Raw genomic sequence first — 27,806 nt, forward strand, 5'->3', positions numbered from 1 at the left:
AGAGCAGTCATTTTGGTTGTTTAGCTTTTGGATGATGGCTTTCGCATCACTTTCGTAGCAAACGATCGACAAACCAGCTTCCAAGGCCAGTAACATTGCACGATGAATAGCGACTGCTTCCCCTGCTTCAGGGGAGTCAATAATTTCTCTAGTAATGTTGATTTTGATAATATTCCCAGCTTGATCTCTGGCCACCACTCCCAGGCGAAACCATTTCCCATAGAGGCATTCGTATTCAGCTTGATAACACCCTGTAGGGGAGGAGACCAAGATCTAGAGATGGTTGAGGGGGTATTTGGGGGAGCAATATGTTCAGCCATGGCACTATGGAATTCATTAAATATGCCAAAAATAGACTTCACTTCTAAATCCAAGGAAATTCTTGTTCCCTCAAACAAAAATCTGTTCCGAAGAGACCATAAGGTTTCAAGAACCACTACTGCAAAGGGAAAGAATTTAGATCCATCATCAGGGTGAATGGGGAGTTTCCCTCCAGGATTAGCTAGCCAGTCCAAATGTGTCTCTAAACTTGTCAAGTTGAAGCCTACCCATCTGATGCTCCATGGGGTTGCTAGCCATAAAGCTCGAGCAACTGAACATATAAAAAACAAGTGTAGTTCATCCTCCTCAGCATCACAACCATGAGGGTAATTGGAGTTATCGATCTTCCAATTTGTTTTAAGTAAATTTATTCTAACTGGTAATCCTCGAGAACAGAGTTTCCACATGAAGAATTTAAGTCTTTCATGGAATCCACTATTCCAAAGATGGTACCACCATTTCCATTGTTGAGTTTCTTGTGGCTGAAGAAACTTGTATACTGTCTTCACTTGGAAATTGCCCGCGGGACTGCCAAGCCATATTAGTTCATCCTCCATGGAGTTTTTTGCCCAGAAAATCTTTTGAATATTACTCAATGAGTAACTATCAAAGAGGGTGGTCAACATTGAAGGTTCCAATTACCATTCTCTAGGCGCAGAGAGTCTACCATTCCAAAAGAGTGAGAAGGCGCATTCTGGTTTGGGGTGGGCTTAAAATTGGGATTGTTGGGAATCCAAGGATCCTCCCAAAAGTTGATATTGTTTCTTTTGCCCACCCTAAAGCACATACCCTTAGCTAAAATGGGTCTAATACTCAAAGTTCCTTTCCACTGCCAAGAGTTAGTCTTCTTCCGAATACTTCTCATAAAAGAAGAGGAGGGGAAGTACTTAGCTTTTAGGGATCTGACCTAGAGCTTATTCTGGTTGCTCTCTAAAGACCAACCAAATTTACATAGCAATGCTGAATTGACTGCTTCCATCTTTCAGATGCCTAGTCCTCCCCATAGCTTGGATTTACAAACCATATTCCAAGAAGTTAGGACGAATTTATTAGGACTTTGAGCGTTGCCCCTCCAAAGAAAATTTCGAGCTAACTTACCGATGGCCTTGCACCAAGTCAAAGGGAGTTTACAAGTAGAAAGTGTATAAATTGGAGTAGCAGTGATGACCGACTTGACCAAAACATATCTGCCTGATTCCGTCCCTGCAACTTTGCCTCAACCCTTTTCTTTAAGTCTTCATAATCTTTAGACTTGTGAATTCCCAAGAATAAAGGATTTCGTGGGTACTTAGCATCCTTTGGTAACTCTTTCAAGTTAAGAATACTTTTCACAACTGCTTTTGTCCTTCCTAAAACATTATTAGAGAAGAAACATCCCGATTTGGAGAAGTTGATGGATTGCCCCATCCAAGTGCAGAATTGCTGGAGGCACTAAGAGACAGCTAAAGCTTCGGTCTTGGTAGCTCTGCAAAAAATGAGTAAATCATCTGCAAAGAAAAGGTGGGATATAGAAGGACCGCTTCTTCCCAATTTAATGCCATGGATGGTCCCTTGATGGTCTAGCTTATTGAGCATTCGAGAGAGCAGCTTAGTGAATAAGATGAACAGATAGGGGGAGATCAGATCTCCTTGGCGTAAACCTCTTTCCATCTTGACTTGACCACAAATACTCCCATTTAATAAGATTGAGGCTTGATCTGTTGAGTAGCATTGGCCTAGCAGCCCTACTACTCTAGTCGAGAACCCAAAAGTAATAAGGATTTCATTTAGAGTCATCCAATTAATACGGTCATAGGCCTTATTAAGATCAAACTTTATGCCTAGGAGACCATTACCACCTTTTTTCTTTTTCATAGAGTGAACAATCTCATTTACTAGGATTGAGTTTTCACCAATCCATCGTCCGGGGATGAAGGCTGTCTGATTAGGTGAAATTAGTTTATGTAGCAACGGACGAATGCGATTAGCAAGAAGCTTTGAAATCACCTTGTACATCGTATTGCAGAGGCTAATGGGGCGAATGTGATTAAACTGAGAGATGGGATTAATCTTCAGAACAAGAGTTATAAGAGTCCGATTCAAGGCTACTAGGACAATACTAGAGATAAACACATTTTGCACTGTTCTGACTACATCATTCCCCAAAATATCCCAACAATGCTAAAAGAAGATCGCTGGCATACCATCAGGACTAGGGGTTTTTGTCGGGTTCATGCTTTTGAGAATAACGAGGATTTCGAATTCAGAAGGTAAAAGGCTAACATGTTATTCTCGGAGTGTGAAATCGAAGGTTGGATAAAATCTTCTAGATACGGGCAAGGAATCACCCCTTCATCCTTATAGAGCTCAGAGAATTTCTGGATAATGTAACCTCCTACAGCTTCTCTGTCATCAAGCCAGGAACCATCATAAGCCTTCAAAGTCGCTATATAGGTCCTTCGTCTATGTAACAATTCAGAAGAATGAAAAAATTTCGAGTTTCGATCCCCTGCTTTTAACCAACAGTTCTCTAGATTTCTATCGCCATAAAATTTTCAGTCTCAGTTGCCACTCAGATAGCTCTTTTTTCAGCTTTGGCTACAAGGGAAAGGTTTGCTTCCGAAGAGTCCAAACTCTGGAGGTAGGCTAAGTGATGCTCAAGGTCCTGGATTTTGAACTGACAATAACCAAAATTTTTCTTATTCCACACTTTAAGAGCATTCGTTGTATGTTGTATTTTTGCTATAAGAGAGGTTTGTCTGTCAGTCTGTGCATCTTGCATCTGGCAGTGTGAATGACTGGTTCACATGTGGGATCACGAATCCAAGCTTCCAAGAACTGGATAGGTCGAGGGGCTTTTTTGTGATCGAGCATCAGCCATAAGAGAATAGGAACATGGTCCAACCTTGGAGCTGTGAGATGAATTAGACCTGCACGATCATAGTAACAATGCCAATCTGGGCTTACCAAGGCGCGGTCTAAACGTTCTCGAATGTTGGCTTGCCCCCCTCTCTTGTTACACCATGTGAAAGGATTGCCCAAGAAACCTAAATCAATGGCCCCAACAGCATGCATAAAATTTTTTAAGAAAAAATTCTATTTTTCCGAAACTTATCTTCCTCCTTTTTTTTCCCGCTGATCTAATATGTTATTAAAATCCCCAAGGCACACCAAAGCCTTCAAACCCAAGTGAATATACATTGTCAAATCAGTCCAAAAGTCTTTTCTAAGAACCCGTTCAGCAGGGCAGTAACAAAACCAGATGTTCCAACAAAAGCCTTTGTGAGAAAGAACATAAACACCTATGACCCATCGAGAACTAAAGATAACATCACAACCACAGTCATCAGTCCACAAAAGAGCTAGTCCCCCACTGCCATTACAAGCTTCTACAATAAACTTATGCTGATACTTGAGAGTTCTTGCTATACGTTCCTTTTTTCCTAAGGCTGCTTTTGTCTCTATAAGAAAGAGACCTTCTGGGGAAGATCGGTTGACCAAAACACGAAGGCTTCTCACTGCAGAGGGTCTTCCCAACCCTCTGCAATTCCACGACCTTATCTTCATTAGGGGGGTGGGGGCTTGATAAGGCTCGCCTCCTCGGCCAACGAATTTATAGAAGAGCAATCAGTATGGATGTTGCTAACCTGTGAGAAATGGATGTCGCCCCTTTGCCTCCTTCTGGCCTGTTCTTTCAAATTTAATCTGGTTGACTTTGAGTGTCGGGTAAAGGAAGAAGGCAGGGGCTGGGATGGACCAGCGAAGGGAAGATTTGGTTCAGAAAAAGACCTAAAAACGGTGGGCAGGTTAATCTTTGGAGGATCGGATGAATTCCTTGTAGACAATCCTGGGTGGGTTTTAGTTAATTTGTGAGATGCTTTAGGTCCAGGAAAGTTTGCCTTGCATTTACGAACCACGTGGGTCTACATGTTGAGGTAGGCCCTATCTAGCAGAATTTGTGTTTCCTCAACCCATTTCTCTGGCCCACTAGAGATATCAGAGGGAGCGGGAAAAGTTGAATTTGAATAAGAAAAGGCTGGAGTTGTGTCAGGGGGTGGTTGAGAGCTATCATTCAGAGTGGCAGAGTCGTCCACGTGGACTTCTTGGATAGATTCTCTGGAGGGGTGTGAATCAGAGTGACTCGTTTGCTAAAACTTTGAGTTGACTCGGACTTGTTCATGGGTAGACTCATCTTCATCTTCCTGAGTTGGATTGATTTGGGTGGCAGCAGAGGTGTAACAGCCCAGTCCAACCGCATGCGATATTGTCCTCTTTGGGTCCAGCCCGCATGGTTTTGTCAAAACACATCGCAAGGGAAAGATATCCACACCCTCTTTTAAGGCATGCTTCTTTTCCCTTTCCAACCAATGTGGGATCTCACAATCCTCCCTCCTTGGGGCCCAGCGTCCTCGTTGGCACACCGATCCGGGTACTGGCTCTGATACCATCTGTAACAGCCAGTCCACCCGCATGCGATATTGTCTGCTTTGGGCCCAGTGCGCACAGTTTTTTCAAAACGTGTCGCAAGGGAAATGTATTCACACCCTCTTTTAAGGCATGCTTCGTTCCCCTTTCCAACCAATGTGGGATCTCACAATCCTTCCCCCTTGGGCCCAGCGTCCTCGCTAGCACATCGATCCGGGTACTGGCTCTGATACTATCTATAACAACCCAGTCCACCCGCATGCGATATTGTCCAATTTGGGTCCAGCCCGTACAGTTTTGTCAAAACGCGTCGCAAGGGAAATGTATCCACACCCTTTTTTAAGGCATGCTTCGTTCCCCTTTCCAACCGATGTGAGATCTCACAAGAAGCCCCAGCTTCATCATCTTGTCAGCCATCCTTTAGGTCTGTGTTGGTATCAGAAGAAAAGGTATAAAAAATTTTGCCTTGAGGAATTTCGACTCGTCTCAAATACGATCCTTCAGAGATGACTGTAAATGCATCAGCTTCTACTCTTAGCCAAGGGCCATATAAGTCCCCGTTGGTGATCTGATTATGAGAGAGTGGCTGACTACAAGAATACTTTCCATGACCGATCAAGCCGCAGTTATACTAGAATTCTATTAATCTTTCATAGCATAACTGAATCCACGAACCTCCTTTTCCCATTCTTTGAAGAAACCCAGTTGGAATAGGCTTTCTAATATCAAGCTCTACTTGAATCTGCATGTACTTCGTACCTATGATATTGTTACGAGATAATTGTTCACAGTGTAAAACATTTGCAAAAAGGCCCTAATTCTGGTTGCATTATCCTTAGTCATAAACTGAAGAGGAAGTCCATGAATCTGAACCTAAAAGGTGGATAAGTTGAAATCTATGTCTCTTGCTGCCTTGGCCGGGTCCCATTCCCTCAGCACCAGGTCGGAACCATTTATAGACCAGGGTCTTCTGTGCCATATTCGGTTTCTGTCTGAGGCCTTCTTGAAAGAAAACAGAAAAATATTCTGATCTAGTTGTTCCACTCCCACTGAATCATCGGTAAACCACACTCATTTAGTTATAAGCTAAACCTTGTGCTTGCTGATGGATTTCACCGAGATTATTTTGTCCACTAAGAAGCATTTCGAAAGTTGTTGAGCACTGGATTCATCGGCAACCAGATGTAATTCAGGAACTCCAGATTCTCCTGTACAGACAGTCGCCTCCATGGAGGGAACCTTCAAACATCTAGATGAAGACCACCACACTTAGGGTCGTAAAGGGGTACACTCAGATACCCAGATCTTGAATCTTCGGGGAAACTCAATTCACGAAGTCAAGATGGAATCTACTAAAAAGAAACTCAGGCTGCATCAAAGAAAAAGAAATTAGATTTGAGAGAGGAGAAGCGAACGGGATCGAGATCTGCCGCCGCCGAAACCTGCCACTGTTTGGGAACTCAGGAAATGTCGCAGAAAAATTTCCAAAGCGGTCGATCAGAGATCAGAACGTGCTTTATGATATACTTTACCCATTCTGTAAGAAAACATTTTCATTTCATTCTCCATAAGAAAAAGAGAAAAAAATAAAAGAAGAAAAAAAAAATAATAAGAAAATGAGGTTTTGTCCATAAAAAAGGATATACGATATATAATGTTATTTATTTATTTTCCTGTAATGAAACCCAGTTGGAATCTTTGTACCCTTTTGTAAAAATAAAAATAAAAACTTAGACAACAAAATGACAATTTATTTGCGCTTTTGGATAACATTAGAATTATTGTGAAAATTGTTTATTAAATTTTGAATAACTACGTATGCTGCTTTTTTTTTTTTTTTTTTTTCCGAACGAACTAGTATGGTATTTGATTTGTCTGCATTAGACACACAAGATATAATCATACTTCTGTTTTGCATCTCAGATGTTGCCACATTAGTTCTTAATGTCCGAAATTTGATAAATAATTAGTTTACATTCTGGTATCACTTTCAACAAAATAATAAGTTTTTCTTTTTTGAAAACGTGACATAATTTGCAAAAATAAAATGAGTAAATAAAAGACCTTTTTCCCATGACATATATCTTAGAAAACATGGATAATATTTCCTTGTTTAATTGGAAGAAACTCTTAGAAGGTCTTCAAGAGGCAAAATTATTATATTTGATACAAAGTCCTGGAATTATCTTCCTTAATCCAAAATCAGCAAGTATATCACAATGGATAACATATTATTTAGATTGAAATAATTAATTTTTTATAAAAAAAATATCTTTTATAATTAAATAATTCAACAAATAATTTTCTAACATAAGAAATAGTTTATATCACAAAGATTTTATTTGCATGTGACATGACTTGTATATTTTGCAGTGAAACAAAGAGTGATTCATGGTACAGGGATTTCCATTGTCAACCATCTTCAAGTTGACTGACATGTCAAATCAAATATAAACCAAATCTAGCCGTAGAATTGCTAACCAAAAAACAAAATCTAGCCGTAGGTTTTATCTAATTTTAGTAAGCATTTTTTTTTTTATAATTATTCTTTTATTTTATTTTTTTAAAAATGAAAAGTCAAAAGTAGAAGAAGCAAACCCAGGTCTTGAGGTGGGCCCTATAAGTTGCTGGAACCGACCCACAGAGTTCATTTCCACACACCTTCCAAGTTCCCTAACTGTGACACAAAAGTGGGACCCACCGAAAATTACCAACATAACCAAGTTGGGAAGGAAAAAAAGTTAAAAAAAAAAAAAGGGGCAGTAATTCCAATGGTTCTCACTGGGCTACCGCGTTAACTCACACCCCGCGAAACCGCAGAGGAAAGTGGGAAAATAAAGGCTCTGTTAAATTGACCGAAACACCCCTAAGCATCTTCCTAAAGCCCATCCCACACGGCAGGGTAGCATAAAAGCCTCTCTCTCTCTCTCTCTCTCTCTGAACACAGAAAATTCCATTCTGGTTCCGTACAATTTCCTCTGATATTTATTCAAGTCTTTCTTTTGCCCTTTTTATCTTTATCTTTTTTCTATCTGGGGGTCCATATTTTGAATTGGGTTTTCTGATTTTCGTTGTTCTTGTTATTGGGTTTTCGAAGTGTCTGAGAGAGGTTTCTTTTTGAAGGACGAAGGAAAGCTTTAATATTACAGTCATGGTGAAGTCTGTGGATAAGAAGGGTAATAATAATGATGGGTCTGAGTCTTTGGGATCGGTAGCGCCATTTCTGAGGAAATGCTATGAGATGGTGGATGATGAAGCTACCAACTCTATAATCTCTTGGAATGAAACCAATGATTGTTTTGTCATTTGGGATATGACCCAATTCTCTGTTCAATTGCTTCCGAAGTATTTCAAGCACAGCAACTTCTCTAGCTTCATGAGGCAACTCAATATATATGTGAGCTTCCCTTTTCTTGTTCTTGTTTCCTAATTAATTTTTTTTTTTTTTTGCTTGTTTTGTTTTGATTTTTGGGTTTGTTGGGTTTATTCTGCTCTTTGTTTGTTATATGAGGATTGCTTATTTGAATTTGGTTTTGCGTTTTTTAATGGCTTCTGAAGTGTTTTTTTCCCTCAAATCAGTAAAGGGTTTTTCCAAGATTACTAGTGGGTGCTGTTGTTATTGTTCATAGTTCGAAATTTGGAAGAAAAGAAAGGAAATTTAAAAAACTTGTTTTCCTTCCACACTACATGTTTAATTTGCTCTTTTACTGCATAGACTCTTGCCCAATCACATCCGAAGGAAAGATGGGATACGAACTATTTCTGTGACCTTCTGAGCGAACTTCTTGTAAATTTTTTCGATTTGTTTCCAGCAGAATTTACAATGTAATTCAGCGAGGTATTGTGTAGAATATTTGGAGATAAGATAAAATAAAAACTGCAAAGGGAAGAAAAGTTATTTTTCTTTTTAGTAAACAGAGGAAAGTGAGCATGAATAAGGAATTGGAGCAATCACGATCTCCAGCATATGGTTTCTTTTATAAGTTTATTAGTTGTCTCTCAAACCCTGTTTTTGAGAAATAGTTTTTGGGACACTAGCTAAGTTTCAATTCATTGTTTATACCCACAATAGTTTATGAATGCTTGAGACTGTTAATCATAAAGAATGCGACAAAATTATAGCTTGGTGGACGTGTCTGGTGGTGATCAGTGGCAAACTACATGTATAATGAATTCTAGAATCCTTTACCAAGCACTCTAATTCTTGATAATCTTTCAAGTGGGAAGGAAGAGCAGTGGCTGTCATTTTCTTATAGCTTGATAACCCTTCTACTATGGAAGAACTTAAGGAAGCATGGTCAACAGGGTCAATGATGAAACTGGAATATGCATCATTGAGAAAAACCAATGCCATGTTTACAATTTCTTGAGTGACCACCTTTCCATTGCTTATTTTCTTCGACTTTTATGTTTAACTCAGTTCTTATTTTCTTGTTTGAACTATACCTGATCATATAGAATGTTCATTATGAGGAAAACAAACTACTTTTGGATGAGAAGTCTTTTCTATATCGTGTAAATGTTCCTGAAACCAAGAAGTAGAAGTAGTACACACTGAATTCCTGAAACTTTCTGTGTGTCTCCTTGGTTAAGTTTGTAATGGGATTAAAACAAAATTCAAAGGCCTTTAGTTTGGGTATATATGATATGAATTGTACTGTATCTATGAATACTAAGTTTATATTTTACATGGAAGGCCATGGATTGAGGAGCATAGTTGCAGCTGGCCTTTTGATGACTTGTATGTATAACAATATGAAAGCAACTATATGCTGTTAATTGCATACTCAATAATATATGCACATGAAGTTACTTGAAGTGAGCATGCTTAATCTTGATTGTTTATGCACTGCAATTTACATTAAATATTATATTGATTCTGGTTTTAGAAGGATGGCATGTTAAAGTCAATGCTTTACTTATGACTGGGTTGTCTTTTGTCCGCATGACTCTTCTAAACATTGCTTCATCAGGAAGCTGATTTTAACAATATTTTTTTCTTGATAGAAAATAATAACCATAGAATATGGAATGACATCTGTTTTTATACCAAAGTACATTAAACCATTTTGATTGAAGCCCCATTCTAGCACTCTTTGACTCTCTTTTCAAAGTCCTTTTCATCTTTCCCTCGCGGTACTTGTTTGCTATCGGTCTCTCGCCCATATTTAGCCTTGGACGGAATTTACCGCCCGATTTGGGCTGCATTCCCAAACAACCCGACTCGCCGACAGCGCCTCATGGTGCGACAGGGTCTGGGCACACCCATCGGCTTTGCCCCTATACGGGCCAGGCTACAACAAGGATGGCAAAGGGGTTAGTCTCCATGAAATTTTGTTTAGAATGTGTATGCAAACATGCTAAAGGACAAATAAATTTAATAATCCTAGTAAGATTTCTTAACTGCCTTTCCTTATTATGTGCACAAAGTTAAATATAACTTTCATTTTATCTCTATTACCACTGCATTCTTGAAATCTGGTTAATGGTTTCTTGGGCTTTTGTTAAGTATCATTAGTTCCACAAATCTTATAAGTTGTTAGGAAGTGGGCCCTAATTGGTACTTCCAGCTAACTCACAGGCACACTCAAAGCTTTATCACAAGTTACTTATATCTAGAAGTAGGAGAGGAGATTTTTTTGGAGTTATGCTCTTTAAAAATGCATTTAGAAGATATTTTAGGTGGTCCTTTTGAACTCATAAATTCAGGAGATTTTGAATGAAGGTTGGAGTTATTGGAAGACATTCGACTGCTTGACTGCAATATTTGGTTAGGCTTTTAATGTTTCTCATCTGAAAAAGAAAGGTTAAGATTACTTTTAAATATTTCAGCGGGTATTGTTTTGATGTCTTCTTTTTGTCTGCAAAGTTTAAACACCCTCTTTACTTTATTCTCAGAGTGGTTGGTGATGTTTTAGGTGTTCTAAATGACATCTTAAGTAGTTGTGAGAATAGGAACTGTTACTGTGTTTTATCATGTTAATTGTACAGTGACAAATAAATTTGCTTATTTGCTTGTGCAAAAAATACAATGAGTAGGTAATCTAGTTGTCTTCTCGCTCAATAATGCTATTTTGTTGAAGTGATATAGACTGAGAATTAGTGCAAGCCAAATCTTTCAAATGCTTAACATAGAGGTACTATACACCAAGAATGTGACAAGGTCAAGTGTGTTTTGTGGTTTTTAGGAAAATGGAAAATCTTGTGCGGACTTGCATCAGTTATTTATTGCTGTGGGTATGGAAGGGAGATTATACTTTTTGAAGTATGAGTTGATACTTAAAAGTAAATTAATAACTATGGGTGTGAAAGTGAGATTAGACATTTTGAATTATCAATTAATTGTCAAGTAAATTAATGACATTTACTGGTTTCAGGGCTTCAGGGATTAATAACTATGGGTGTGAAAGTGAGATTATACATTTTGAATCATCAATTAATTGTCAAGTTAATTAATGATATTTAATGGTTTCAGGGCTTTAGAAAAGTTGATACAGACCGGTGGGTATTTGCAAATGATGGATTTATCCGAGGCAAGAAGTACTTGTTAAAGAATATTGTGAGAAGAAAACATCCTCAGAGCTTAGATCAGCGAAAGACATCACAGCCAAAAGAAACCCCTGATGAACAGTGCGAAAAAATTGAAGATGGTCTATGGAAGGAGGTTGAGAACCTGAAGATTGATAAAAATGCACTCATGCAGGAGCTTGTCAAACTTAGGCAACACCAGGAAACTGCAGATAATAAGTTGCTTCTCTTGCGAGATCGCATTCAAGGAATGGAAAAAAATCAGCAGCAGCTGCTATCGTTTTTAGTGATGGCCATGCAAAGCCCTGGCTTTTTAGTTCAGCTGCTTCACCCGAAAGAAAATAACTGGCGCTTGGCTGAAGCAGATAATATGCTGGAACAGGATGATAAATCTGTGTCTTCTGATGCTATGATAGTAAGATACCAGCCACCTGTGGATGAAACTTCACAGCCTGTATGCACACCAACATCAGGGGCAGATACAACACCAGAATCGGATCCCTTTCCAGATGGGATTCAAGACTTTTTCATGAATTCTGATTTCATGAAAATTCTTATGGATGAGAAATTATGTTCATTAGAAAGCCACGCCCCATTTATTTTACCCGATTTGAGTGATGATTGTTCATGGGAGCAGCTTCTTTTAGCTAGTCCATCCTTGGAAAATTCTGAATTCACGAAGCATGAAGGCAAAGAGCATGTTGACTCCGAAATGGAGGTGGAGTTAACAGGCCCTGGAATTGCATTGGAAAACTTCCAAAGTTTTGATTCTTTAATTAAAGAAATGGAAAAATCTCAAAACTTGGAACTTCAAACCGAAAAAATTGATCTTTTGTCTTCTAACAACAAATGTGGTACGCCAACAGAAGCATAGTCACCTCCAATTCTAAGGATCATGGAGGATCTTCCAACACCTTCTGTATTTTCGTACTACGTAAACATATCAGCTTTCAAACCATTTTTCTTCCGCAAGTCGATGTCACCTATTCAAATGGGAGTTGGTTAGCTTGATTTATCCCTTACACATTCATGGAAGAATTATCATCATACTTTATACCTCTACACCTAGAGGCTATTAGAAGTTGTTTGCATGCTGCTAGTCCATTTTCTCTCCTTGATTCTTACCCTGATTATTGACAGATTTTTGGCATGTTGATATATATGCAGCCACTGGGAAGAATGGCTATTTCACACTGTCATTATAGCTACTTAAAAAGGTATAGTGCTGAAACACTTTTGTTCAAGTCGTGTGGCTATTTCTTAGTCATTATAGCTACTTAAAAAGGCACAGTGCTGAAACACTTTTGTTCAAGTCGTGCCCTTCTCCTTCCACAACTTGAGATAAGCTTTTCCTATGTTATATTTCTTCCGGTAATTTTCATGGAAGAGTAACGCTGTAATAAGCTCACTTGATATGAAAATTTTCTACGTCCTCTCTCTGTCTCTGCCTCTGTCTCCATTTCATATAATATAATGCGTATATATTTTATGTATCTTTGCATGTATGTTCAGGTTAACCTTATCGCCTTCATTTTTGGTCATTTTTAACAAAGTTGCAGGAGCTAACAGTGTGAGAGGAAATACTGTGTTTTCAGAGAGTGTCAGTGTCTCAATCTCAATGCCGTTTTCATTGGCTAAGTCAATGACAGATTTGATTGGTTGATTGATTAATGTGAACGAACTAACAACAAAATTTGGCAAGATGCCAAATTCCAACAAACTTGGTTGGTCGTTAATTGAGTTTGGTTCAATTGATATATTCCCTCCACATCCATACTAATAAGGTCACTCGGATTCAAGATCGTACATTTCCTTCTCTTTTAGATTAGAAGTTGTTCTAAGGATACGTATAAAAAATAATAATAATAATAATAACTTGGTTAGTTGATTATCTCCGCCTAAAGCTGTAAGAAAAATGGCAAATAGATTCATAGGAATTGCTTCTCCTTTGAGAAGTGGTTTTTTAAAATTCACTGTTTTTTCATGAACAAAATTTGTAGAATGTGATTTTACATTTTTGAGCCAAGTACCACAGGAAGTGGTTCTATCTCTTGAAAAATGATTTTAGGCATTTTGAAATCACTTCGAAGCAGAGAACTAAAGTTGTGCCCCAATTTTTGGCATTTTAGAACTAAAGTTTTTGCTCATTTTATCTCTAGCAGCGTTACAGTAGTTAACAGAGTGAAAGAAAATATGTGTTGAATCCCAACCTCTCAATGGCTATGTCAATGACAGATTTTGATTGGCTAATTGATTAATCTGAACGAAGTAACACCAGAATTTGACTATGTCCCAAATTCCAACTAACCTTGGTTGCTTGATTGTCTCTACCTAAAGCTATAAGAAAAAGGGCAAGTAGATTTCTAGGAATCATTTCCCCTTTAAAAAGTGATTATTTAAAATCAGCAAATATTTATTTTTCAACAAAATCATTAAAATGTGATCTCATATTTTTAAACCAAATATTAAATATAAAGTGATTTTATCTTTTTCTAAACAAGTTTAGACATTTTAAAATTACTCTTTAACAGGGAATTGAGTTTTGTGATGAACCAATGTTTGTAATGGAAACTGAAATACTATAGAAATTCAAATTTCTATTTTCCTTTCTATGATTTTATTATTATATAATTGGTTTAAAAAATATTAAACATAATCTTAACTTAAACATTGTATATATTGAATAAGATAAAATTTTCTCTTCTTTATTAATGTTTAAGGGTGAATCTATTCACACTATAAAGTTTAATAATCACACTACTTTATATATACACTTATTTTTAATTTAATTTTTACTATCTACAAACTACACATCTTTTTACCTATAATTACTAATTCCTTTTGTAATTGGTTGGTATACACGCTTCAACCTAATTCCTAAACAATCAAGCCCAGTTTTTTTCTTGCATTCAACAATCTTGGCAAGTTCAATCAAAAACCAAGCTGAAGAAGCATAACCCTTCGGAAAAACTACAATTGCATATCTTGATTCTCCAAGTGAGACATCATTTACCATTTTTAGTTTGTTATCGTCACCAAGGGTATAAATTCTTTTGTCACTCAAAAGTCTTGTATAAATGGTCTACGAAACTTTTGCGAATGTCCTCACCTCTGAGGCTTGGAACACATGACCATAATTTCGCTAGAATTTACTAAATTGTTAATTGTTGTGTTTGAGAAGTGGAAAATACTCTTGTAACATATAAATATGTATATCATCTTTGGTTGTTTGGGCTTTTGGGTTGTTGGAGGAAGTCTAACAAGTCATTCGACAGTATATTATTAACAAAAATTCGAAAGACTTGCTTTAGAATAATATATTATGCAAGAAGAGGAAATTTTTTTGAAACTTGTGTAGTATTTTCCTCTCGGCACACAAGTCTAACAAGTTATTCTACAATATATTATTTAACAAAAAAATTAAAGACTAACTTTAATTTAAAATATATTATCCTCCGGCACACAAGTCTAACAAGTCATTCTACAATATATAATTTAACAAAAATTTTAAAGACTAACTTTAATTTAAAATATATTATTTGACAAAAATTTAAAAGACTAATTTTAATTTAAAATATATCATACGCGTACAGGAAATTTGTTTGGAACTAATGTAGTATTTTCTCTCGGCACAGGTGTAAATGTAAAGTAATTTATATGTATATCTGTTCAAATTCACTTTGATATGCTTTTTGAATATAAAACCTTCTGATCGCATGATGATCCTTTATTGGACCTTCTGAATATAATGAAGGACGCGTCATGCACCAAGAAATAGACATGCGGCGCTTTTCAGGGAAAAAAATAACAAAAAGAAAAAGAAGACATTGGACCGGGAAAGCATGCATATTAATTATCAAATAGTGTAGAAGTTAAAAATGTAACAAAATATCTAGTCATATACATAAAATTGTTCTGTTGGAAACATAGCGTGTCAAATGTCATAATTTCATATTTAATACTTAACCTATGAATCCCATTTAAATTTTAGGAAAAAAAACAAAAAAAAAAAAAACCCTCACCAGTTAAATACGGCAATGTTCTTAGATTTTCAATCTCATGTCTTCTTTTTTTATTGGCAAAGTCATGACTAGGCTTTGCTGTGGACATTTTAAAAGTGATTTTATGTATTTTAAAATCATTCCCAAACTGGGAATTAAGTTTTGCAATGAACATTGTACCACTATAAAAATTCAAATTATCTATTTTCCTTTTTTATGATTTGTTACTATGGGAATTGGTCCCAAGACAATTGAGAATTGTCCTGACTTCAGTGAACATCATGCATGTTGTATAAGACAAAACTCTCTCTACTTTATTATATATGAATAAATATTTCATGATTTCATATAAGTATCCATCACATAAGTGGATACTTAGCGGATGATTCCCATTTAAACTTTAGAAAAGTTCCCTAACCATGTAAATACGGCAGTCTTTTTCAGACTCTGTCTCATGTCCTCTCTTTTTATGGGCAAATCATGTAAGATAAATAGGTAACTACCTACCCATATGGCATAAAGCTCAAACAAAGGCAAATAAATTATGTTCAGGGATAACATTTATTTATGGTGACAATTCGAGGATAATATTTATGTTTTTGGTTTTTTATATTCAGACGTATAATTTCACGTTTAAGTGAAGGTGCACTAACACTTTTAAACATTTGAACGATTACCTTTAGGAGACAATGGCAGTGTGACAGAAGAAAATGATGTAAAAATGGATTAGCTTTAATAAATGTGAATGATTTATCAAATAAATGAATTTCACTTAATTATTTCAATCCAAGACTTAATGAATAATTTATTTACATTCTACAATTATATTAATTACTGGGTAAATAAAAATTGATGAATATTCACTGCGCGAAAATTGATATCTAGCGACACTTATTTAGCGACGCTACGAAACAAACACGTCTGAAAAAACAAAACCGCGACTCTGAGGTTAATGCGTCAGTAAAAATTCAATAAATATACGACGTACTATATAGATTCTGCGTCGCCTGTTCTCTCCTCCATTTTTTTTTTTTTAGTTCTTTTAATTAATCTTAATTTAACAACAAATAACCCATAAAGATATTAGAGCAACATAACTGAGATTGATTTTTTTTTTTTCTTTTTTGTTATACGTTTAACAGGCGACCCACAGGCGACGCACCAATAAGATTGTGCGTCGCCTGTTCTTTTTTTTTTTTTCAATTTTTTTGTTTAAACATTTAAAAAAAATCAAAATAGGACCATAACAAGAATTGAACCCAGGACCTCTTACACTCTCACGAAATCACCACACCACTAGGCCAAATCACTTATATGTACTAATACAGCAAAAATTGGCTAATATAGTGTTAGACGACGCATTATTCAAACAATGCGTCGCCAAATACAAGAACAGGCGACGCATTCCTCAACAAATGCGTCGCCTGTTCTTTTTTTTTTTCAATTTTTTTGTTTAAACATTTAAAAAAAATAAAATCAAAATAAGACCAATTGAACCCAGGACCTCATTCACTCTCAGAAAATCACCACACCACTAGGCCAAATCACTTATATGTACTAATACAACAAAAATTGGCTAATAGAGTGTTAGGCGACGTATTCCTCAACAAATGCGTCGCCTGTTCTTTTTTTTTTTTTCAATTTTTTTGTTTAAACATTTAAAAAAAATAAAATCAAAATAGGACCATAACAAGAATTGAACCCAGGACCTCATTCACTCTCAGAAAATCACCACACCACTAGGCCAAATCATTTATATGTAATAATACAACAAAAATTGGCTAATAGAGTGTTAGGCGACGCATTATTGAAACAATGCGTCGCCAAATACAAGAACAGGACGTATTCCTCAACAAATGCGTCGCCTGTTCTTTTTTTTTTTTCAATTTTTTTGTTTAAACATTTAAAAAAAAAATCAAAATAGGACCATAACAAGAATTGAACCCAGGATCTCTTACACTCTCAGGAAATCACCACACCACTAGGCCAAATCACTTATATGTACTAGTATAGCAAATATTGGCTAATATAGTGTTAGGCGACGCATTATTGAATCAATGCGTCGCCAAATACAAGAACAGGCGACGCATTCCTCAACAAATGCGTCGCCTGTTCTTTTTTTTTTTTCAATTTTTTTGTTTAAACATTTAAAAAAAAATCAAAATAGGACCATAACAAGAATTGAACCCAGGACCTCTTACACTCTCAAGAAATCACCACACCACTAGACCAAATCACTTTTATGTACTAATACAGCAAAAATTGGCTAATATAGTGTTAGGCGACGCATTATTCAAACAATACGTCGCCAAATACAAGAACAGGCGACGCATTCATCAACAAATACGTCGCCTGTTCTTTTTTTTTTTTCAATTTTTTTGTTTAAACATTTAAAAAAAATAAAATCAAAATAGAACCATAACAAGAATTGAACCCAGGACCTCTTACACTCTCAGGAAATCACCACACCACTAGGCCAAATCACTTATATGTACTAGTATAGCAAATATTGGCTAATATAGTGTTAGGCGACGCATTATTGAATCAATGCGTCGCCAAATACAAGAACAGGCGACGCATTCCTCAACAAATGCGTCGCCTGTTCTTTTTTTTTTTTCAATTTTTTTGTTTAAACATTTAAAAAAAAAAAAAACAAAATAGGACCATAACAAGAATTGAACCCAGGACCTCTTACACTCTTAAGAAATCACCACACCACTAGACCAAATCACTTTTATGTACTAATACAGCAAAAATTGGTTAATATAGTGTTAGGCGACGCATTATTCAAACAATGCGTCGCCAAATACAAGAACAGGCGACGCATTCCTCAACAAATGCGTCGCTTGTTCTTTTTTTTTTTTCAATTTTTTTGTTTAAACATATAAAAAAAAATCAAAATAGGACCATAACAAAAATTGAACCCAGGACCTCTTACACTCTCAAGAAATCACCACACCACTAGACCAAATCACTTTTATGTACTAATACAGCAAAAATTGGCTAATATAGTGTTAGGCGACGCATTATTCAAACAATACGTCGCCAAATACAAGAACAGGCGACGCATTCATCAACAAATACGTCGCAGGACCATAACAAGAATTGAACCCAGGACCTCTTACACTCTCAGGAAATCACCACACCACTAGGCCAAATCACTTATATGTACTAGTATAGCAAATATTGGCTAATATAGTGTTAGGCGACGCATTATTGAATCAATGCGTCGCCAAATACCTTTTTTTTTTTTCAATTTTTTTGTTTAAACATTTAAAAAAAAATCAAAATAGGACCATAACAAGAATTGAACCCAGGACCTCTTACACTCTCAAGAAATCACCACACCACTAGACCAAATCACTTTTATGTACTAATACAGCAAAAATTGGCTAATATAGTGTTAGGCGACGCATTATTCAAACAATACGTCGCCAAATACAAGAACAGGCGACGCATTCATCAACAAATACGTCGCCTGTTCTTTTTTTTTTTTCAATTTTTTTGTTTAAACATTTAAAAAAAATAAAATCAAAATAGAACCATAACAAGAATTGAACCCAGGACCTCTTACACTCTCAGGAAATCACCACACCACTAGGCCAAATCACTTATATGTACTAGTATAGCAAATATTGGCTAATATAGTGTTAGGCGACGCATTATTGAATCAATGCGTCGCCAAATACAAGAACAGGCGACGCATTCCTCAACAAATGCGTCGCCTGTTCTTTTTTTTTTTTCAATTTTTTTGTTTAAACATTTAAAAAAAAAAAAAACAAAATAGGACCATAACAAGAATTGAACCCAGGACCTCTTACACTCTCAAGAAATCACCACACCACTAGACCAAATCACTTTTATGTACTAATACAGCAAAAATTGGTTAATATAGTGTTAGGCGACGCATTATTCAAACAATGCGTCGCCAAATACAAGAACAGGCGACGCATTCCTCAACAAATGCGTCGCTTGTTCTTTTTTTTTTTTCAATTTTTTTGTTTAAACATATAAAAAAAAATCAAAATAGGACCATAACAAAAATTGAACCCAGGACCTCTTACACTCTCAAGAAATCACCACACCACTAGACCAAATCACTTTTATGTACTAATACAGCAAAAATTGGCTAATATAGTGTTAGGCGACGCATTATTCAAACAATACGTCGCCAAATACAAGAACAGGCGACGCATTCATCAACAAATACGTCGCAGGACCATAACAAGAATTGAACCCAGGACCTCTTACACTCTCAGGAAATCACCACACCACTAGGCCAAATCACTTATATGTACTAGTATAGCAAATATTGGCTAATATAGTGTTAGGCGACGCATTATTGAATCAATGCGTCGCCAAATACAAGAACAGGCGACGCATTCCTCAACAAATGCGTCGCCTGTTCTTTTTTTTTTTTTCAATTTTTTTGTTTAAACATTTAAAAAAAAAATCAAAATAGGACCATAACAAGAATTGAACCCAGGACCTCTTACACTCTCAAGAAATCACCACACCACTAGACCAAATCACTTTTATGTACTAATACAGCAAAAATTGGCTAATATAGTGTTAGGCGACGCATTATTCAAACAATGCGTCGCCAAATACAAGAACAGCGCATTCCTCAACAAATGCGTCGCCTGTTCTTTTTTTTTTTTCAATTTTTTTGTTTAAACATTTAAAAAAAATAAAATTAAAATAAGACCATAACAAGAATTGAACCCAGGACCTCATTCACTCTCAGAAAATCACCACACCACTAGGCCAAATCACTTATATGTACTAGTACAACAAAAATTGGCTAATAGAGTGTTAACAAATGCGTCGCCTGTTCTTTTTTTTTTTTTTCAATTTTTTTGTTTAAACATTTAAAAAAAATAAAATCAAAATAGGACCATAATAAGAATTGAACCCAAGACCTCATACACTCTCAGAAAATAACCACACCAATAGACCAAATCACTTATATGTACTAATACAGTAAAAATTTGCTAATATAGTGTTAGGCGACGCATTATTGAATCAATGCGTCGCCAAACACAAGAACAGGCGACGCATTCCTCAACAAATGCGTCGCCTGTTCTTTTTTTTTTTCAATTTTTTTGTTTAAACATTTAAAAAAAATAAAATCAAAATAAGACCATAACAAAAATTGAACCCAAGACCTCATACACTCTCAAAAAATAACCACACCACTAGGCCAAATCACTTATATGTACTAATATAGCAAAAATTGGCTAATATAATGCGTCGCCAAATACAAGAACAGGCGACGCATTTGTTGAGGAATGCGTCGCCTGTTCTTTTTTTTTTTCAATTTTTTTGTTTAAACATTTAAAAAAAATAAAATCAAAATAGGACCATAACAAGAATTGAACCCAAGACCTCATACACTCTCAGGAAATCACCACACCACTAGGCCAAATCACTTATATGTACTAATATAGCAAATATTGGCTAATATAGTGTTAGGCGACGCATTATTGAATCAATGCGTCGCCAAATACAAGAACAGGCGACGCATCTCGCCTGTTCTTTTTTTTTTTTAATTTTTTTGTTTAAACATTTAAAAAAAAAATCAAAATAGGACCATAACAAGAATTGAACCCAGGACCTCTTACACTCTCAAGAAATCACCACACCACTAGGCCAAATCACTTATATGTACTAATACAGCAAAAATTGGCTAATATAGTGTTAGGCGACGCATTATTCAAACAATGCGTCGCCAAATACAAGAACAGGCGACGCATTCCTCAACAAATGCGTCGCCTGTTCCTTTTTTTTTTTTAATTTTTTTTTAAACATTTTAAAAAAATAAAATCAAAATAGGACCATAACAAGAATTGAACCCAAGACCTCCTACACTATCAAGAAATCACCACACCACAGGCAATCCTTCTTGAAGAGAATACGTTGCCTATTCTCTCAATTAACAAAAACAAAAATTTTGAAAGACATGCAAATTTTATAATGAATAAAGGTGTACTTGAAAAACAGAAAAATAAACAGCAATCTTCGATATTTTGCTTCGCATTTTTAAGAAATATTTTCAGTTTTTATTTGTAGTTGAAAAATAAAAATATTAATCAAAGAAAAAAATGCAATTGGGAGAAAAGGCGCGTTCTTGCCATTTTTTGAAAATTTTTGGCGCGTTTTTAAATTTTTACGCGCTCCTTTAAATCCATTTTTTCTTTTTTAAAACTACATCAAGTACACCACCTAATCGATATTAGATTTGGAAGCAATCTAAGAGAGACTTGAAGAGTGAGATATTCCAGGTTTCATTTTTCATTTGCCTACGTTGTCGTCGGCCGAGAAGCTAGATTTCTCTTTGTCGCCCTCGTGATTTTTTGGTTTTCTTCTTTCTTTATCTCCATCGTTTAGGTGAGTTTCTTTTTTCTTAACATGAGGTAGGTTGTTTTTTTTTTTTTTTTTTTCATTTTAACTGCAGCTTAGGTTCATTGGGTTTTATTAATCTTGCTTTTTTAGAAATTATGTTTGTGATATTGCTTGACATTATTTTGCTAAGTTCAACAAGTATTTTGTGTTGAAGATTAACTTGAATCAAGATGGTCTATTGTTTTAACTTCACCACAACATCGTACGGTTGTTGAAGAAGATGTTCTTGGAGATACAAAGATGGCTCACAATCCATTTGTCATATAGTTGCCAAGTGTCGATGAAAATGATAATGAGGATGAATGTGAGAGTGACTATGTTTGTAATGACTATGAGGGGAGAAATGTGATTCGCCAAATCTTAAGAACAATGGTAATATTTTTTAAATTTTCATTTATACTAAATTACAAATTTAATAATGATTAATATTTTATTTATTTTGCATAAGTGCATGCTAATAACTTTTTTAATGTTTCCATATGCAGTATGAGGATGTAATATCGTCAACAAGAGGTCAACTTCCATCTCAATGAATATGCATTCATGGAAGTTTAATTAATATTAAATTTGTTATGAAAAATACAATAGCTTACAAATTATGTAAAAATATATCAATGAGATGATATTTAATTTATTTGATAATTAATTTGTTATGACAAAATATTTATTTAAAATTTTTGTATTCTATTTATTTTGGATGAAGCTAGTTTTCATTTTTTTGTATTTTAATTATTTTTATATTTTTACTATTTTAATCACTTTTCACAAAATTTAAAAAAATTAAAAAAAAAAAGAAGGGGCGACGCATTAAGAAATAATGCGTCGCTAAAAGTGTCGATCCGTCGTTAAATAGGCGACTCTATTAATGCGTCTCTAAATAGGCAATTCTACTAATGCGTCGCTAAATAGTCAACTCTATTAATGCGTCACTAAATAGGCGACTCTATTAATGCGTCGCTAAATAGTCACTTTATTAATGCGTCGCTAAATAGACGACTCTACTAATGCGTCGCTAAATAGTAAAATGCGTCGCTAAATAGGCGACACTAATAATGCGTCTCTAAATAGTCAATGCGTCGCTAAATAGGCGACTCTATTAATGCGTCGCTAAAAGCAAATATGAGTCGCTAAAAAGTCAAAGATAGGCGACTCTTATAATGCGTCGCTTGTTGTCTTATAGATTTAGCGACAAGACATTAGGCGACACCGTGCGATACGTCGTTATTTATTTTGTGCGACGCATTTATTGCGTCAGTTATCAACGCGATTCTAGTAGTGATTTTTATGACAGAGTAGATTTCCCAAGATTAACCAAAAAAAAAAGAAAAAAACAAAATGGTTAGTTAGGAGACCGGGAATGTGAAAAAGCAGCAGTCCCACGTCAAACCAAATAATAGTAAACGTAGGCCCCGAAAATAAATTAGCAAAAGTTAGTCAAGTGGCCCTTAGAGTAAGAAATGCGTCTCAAACGGCAAAATGTTTTAGAGTTTTTTTGAAAAATAACCATATCATAAATAGAAATTTCAAAAATAGTAAAATTTAAAAAAAAAAAAAAACCAACTATAGATAAAAATATTCTTGATTAAATTGAAAATTACAAATTATTGTTTCTTTTACTCTTTCCTTTTTCTCCCTTCCCAAATAAGCACCAATTTTCTTTTGAAAAAAAAAAAAAACATTTTCACTTGTGGCAACAATCCCCTTGGCATTTCAACTGCTTTCTCTCTCTTTTTCTCGTATTATCTCACATTCGAAGCTAAAATCAAGTAAACATCTATATATGAGTATGTATTTTCTCCTTTGCATGTCTTGTATTTGTTCTCCTTGGCATCTCTTATATTTTCTCACATTCTTTTAAGATTTTTTTGAGATGGGTATATAATAAATTAGTTTATAAGCTGTTATATTTGAGTTTAAAGATCCTTAAATGATATATGGTGTGAAAATAGTGAAAAAATTGTATAGAATTGAAAAATTGTGAAATCCTGTAAAAGTATAGAAAAATTAGTAAAAAAGATGAACTTCCGTCATTTTCTGCCAGTTTATCAGTTTTCGCTAATTTCCCGCCAGCAGGAAAATGTAATATTTGGCCAAAAAAAAAAAAAAAAACGGTTTTTTTGGAACAGTTAATATGTTTATTCTGTATTATTCATATTTTTATATATTTATTAATTTAGTTTAACGTTACTTATTTAATTTTGTAGTAAAATAGAAGATGATAATATTGTAATTGCAGTTTTATACAATGGAACATTGATATAAAATGATTGTGGTCATTGGGAGTATCAAAATGGTAAAAATATAATGGTTTCCGTCAGCAAAAGATGCACAGAATCAGAGTTAGAGGATGAGATTTTCTATTCTATTGAGATAGACTGAAATGAATATTTGATAAAGCTAAAATGGATATATGGGCGATGTGCAGAAAAGTTGGATTATACAAAAATACGCAGTGATAGGGATATGAAATGCTTTCTTCAAAAAGTGAGGAATGGAGGGATAACAATGATGCAACCACCATTGTATGTTAAGGTGATTTCAAAAGTTGACCATGCATCTACAAATGTCCATCAAACAGTCTTTGCTTCGGACAGTGGGAGTAATCATCATCTTTTGTTCGTCCTCCAATTGGTGTTCGTCTACCATAAGTTCACGATTCTGAACCTATTGAGGCTTCATTTCATGAAATTATAGTTCATGAAACTCAGTTTAGAGATCAAGTTGATGTTTGTGGGGCTTACACATCATTTAACATCCATGAAGGAGTTGATGTTGGAGGTGATTATGCTGAATGGTTTCCTAACAAAGAGGAGTATGAGCAGCTATATAATATTAATCATATGAGAATTATAACGCAGCAGGAGATGATGCTAGTATTCAGTCACATGATGTTGATCATAATGATACAAATTTTGAACATGAGTTGCCTAACCATAATAATGATATGCATCCTGAAATAAACAATGAAGGAGTTGATGATGGTTTAATATCTTTTGATAATTATTTTTTATCATGGATATTATATTTTCTACTCGATAGTTATACTTTGTTTGTGTTGTGATAATGATGTAGTACGTATTTAGCAATTTTATTTTAAGAATTCAATCCCAAATGAAAAGAGGCATTCTGGAATTGATTTTGAATCTTTAATTTACATCTTATTTTGTAAAATGTCCAAATGATTTTGAAAAGAAAAACAACTATATATCATTCTTTCTTTCCTTTTAATTGGTTATTGATTTTCAAAGTCAATATATTTTTTTGTTAAATCCATATTCATCTTATATAACATTTTGTCTCCACTCTCAATTTTTTTACCCCAATATTAATTTATTCATCTATTAGAAATTGATTTTCCAAGTGGAGGAAATTAATTTCCAACAGGAGTAAATATTTTCCGACAGGAAGAAATATTTTTCGACAACAGGAAAATAATTTCCGCTTGGAGGAAATGCTTTCCGACAAGCAAAAAATTATCTAGAAGCTTGAATTGAGCTACATATAAGAGGTTTATGCAAAATGGAATTCTAATAAACATGTCACATTTTGTAGACAGTAAAAATTAGTTATTTTTACATCAAAACCCATCATTATCTTCGATAAATGAACATCAAAATAATCCATTATTATCTTTACAATTAAATGCTAATATAGGAAAAACGATGCAGCTTCAGCAGGCAGCCGCTTATGGAGGACACTACTAAACATAACCTGCAATGAACAGATCACCTTTACATGAGCTAATGAAAAAGATCGAAATAGAGCAAGCACAATCTTCATGATGCTGATAAGGAATTTCCATGGGCACACATAACACATAGACACTTTATTTTTCTAGGTACAAAAATGATACATCAATTTAAAGGTGCCAAGGGCTGCAACAAACTTATTTAAAAAAAACAAAAAATACACAAATTAAAGAAGTATAAGCATTGTCTCTTGCTTATAGTCTATTTGGAAAGCAATTCAATTTACAAGTTGAATGTTAAGTTAAAAGAAAACTACATCCTTATGCACCTATATTTTCTTACTATCACAATTATCTTTCCATATATGTACTATAAATTATATTGGCACAAAAAATTCTAAGAGCTATTTGTATGAAATCCATTAAATAATCATTAAATAGGTTTATAATGGAGCCTGAAGATTTTTTTTTTCTTTTCTTTTTTCACAAAATGAATGGAGATTACTTGGACAAATAGCTAAGTGTTGTTTAAAATAACTTAATAGGCTTAAGGATACAATAAATAAATAAATAAATAAAATAATAATAATAATAAACTAAGGATAATAAATTTGGATGGAAATGAACCAAATCAAGCAGCTAGAAAATACAAAAAACTCCAAATTAAATAATCTAATAACAAAAAAGAGAGTGAAATGAAGAAAGCCCCTTACTTGAAATCTCTGAAAGTGTAGCAGAAAACCCATTGACAGCGTTCTTGTAGCTACAAATCAGAGCCTCCTTCGTAGCATCCTAACTGTGCGTTAATTATAGTATTGCACAATTACTGTGTGTCACATAAAATTGGAAGTCTGAACCAAAAAATGATAGGTAGACTAAAAGATCGTCTCAAAAGGCAACCTAGATAGAAACCCAAAAAATAAAAAATAAAAACAGCAAAAAAAAGAAGAAAATAATATGAGAATTTATAAAAAAACAAAATAATAAAACAATTTCAATTCCAAAAAACTGCTTTTCAAATATCCAAAAAAAAATTGGATATTGCAGATTATACCAAAAATAGAATAAACAAATCAAAATTTACAGTTGGCTATTGACTAATCTTACTTGATATTTAGAAAAAAAAAGAAAAAAAAAAGAAAATTCGAACCCAAAAGGAGGTGGGATTAAAGTGGGGGAATCGGAGGGTGAGAGAAGGAGGAGGAGAGAGGGTAATCACAAAGCTCGACGTGGGTGCTTTGTCGAAAGAAGCAGATCGAGAAAGAAGATGATCGACGTCGTAGCAAGAAAGGAGCAGATTCTCAAGAGAGAGAAGCTCGATATGTTGTGTCTGGCTGTGACCCAAGAGCTGTGGTGGGTCAGATTTATCCTATTCTAGCTTCGCTATTTAGGATCTCGGATTAATGTGTCCCATTTACAAAAAGCATCACCAAGCACCAGATTAGGACTAAGTCCTCTCCTAGCCTGCAAAACAAACATGCCCTTGAAGTTGAAGACTCCTCCTCCCTATATTGGCTCCTTGATCATACTACACAATTTTGATAGGAGAATTTTGGTAGAAGTGGCAATGGCAATGGTGTTTTTCAAAAGGAAAGTAAAAAAAAAAAATTTAATTAAAAAAAAAACTGGGCTGCGTTTTGAAAAGGAAATGGGGAAAGTAGAGAGAAAAAAGAAGAAGGTATTTTTTGTCCAGATGGAACAAAAGTTGGTTAGTTTAAAAAAAAAAAAAATTGTTATGTTTCAACTATTGAATCAGCAAGTGGCTATTTTTCAAAAAAACCCAAAGTTTTATCTAATGCGAATCCGCCTTTGCTCGTATAACCGATAATCCATTGGGGAGCTAACCCAATACGGATGAAGACCGGGCCAATCACCAGGGCCCAATCTAAGAGGTTTAAGGACAACCTTACTGCCTTTATCTAGAGATTAATTCATTCTCAAGAGGGCTTGTCTATACTCGAAGATCCAAGACTTATTTTGAGCATACAAATGGTGGAAATCGATACGGACCTGGATAGTGGTTTTGGTGCATTTATGGAGTCCAGGCAATAGGAGATGGATCTAATGTGCTAACCCAATACGGATGAAGACCGGGCCAATCACTAGGGCTCAATCTAAGAGGTTTAAGGACAACCTTACTGCCTTTATCCAGGGATTAATTCATTCTCAAGAGGGCTTATCCGTACCCGAAGATCCAAGACTTGTTTTGAGCATACAAGTGGTGGAAACCGATACGGACCCGGGTAGTGGTTTTGGTGCATTTATGGAGTCCAGGCAACATGAGATGGATCTAATGCTTCATGGATTCAATAAATATCACTAAGAGATCATGGAAACAAATCAAGGCAGAAGTAAAACCAACTTGTACGGACTTGGCTTTACTATATTTTGCTGAGTTGGCTTTTTCTCTTTCTTCCAAGCAAGGGAAACATGTGGAAATCCATGATAAGTATATTTTT

The 27,806-nt window shown here is 35.1% G+C and overlaps 1 protein-coding gene across 1 annotated transcript; it reads left to right on the forward strand.

Annotated features, from left to right (window-relative positions):
- The first annotated feature begins 7,649 nt into the window (after nucleotides 1-7,649).
- On the forward strand, nucleotides 7,650-12,692 carry LOC107434449 (heat stress transcription factor A-8). The gene is made up of 2 exons (XM_016045921.3): nucleotides 7,650-8,122; nucleotides 11,201-12,692. Exons 1-2 carry the CDS (start codon nucleotides 7,877-7,879, stop codon nucleotides 12,125-12,127), a joined length of 1,173 nt encoding a protein of 390 aa, XP_015901407.2. The 5' UTR covers nucleotides 7,650-7,876; the 3' UTR covers nucleotides 12,128-12,692.
- Nucleotides 12,693-27,806: the final 15,114 nt, after the last annotated feature.

The sequence above is a fragment of the Ziziphus jujuba genome, chromosome 12 (genome assembly GCF_031755915.1).
Source record: "Ziziphus jujuba cultivar Dongzao chromosome 12, ASM3175591v1".
Classification (NCBI taxonomy): Eukaryota; Viridiplantae; Streptophyta; class Magnoliopsida; order Rosales; family Rhamnaceae; genus Ziziphus; species Ziziphus jujuba.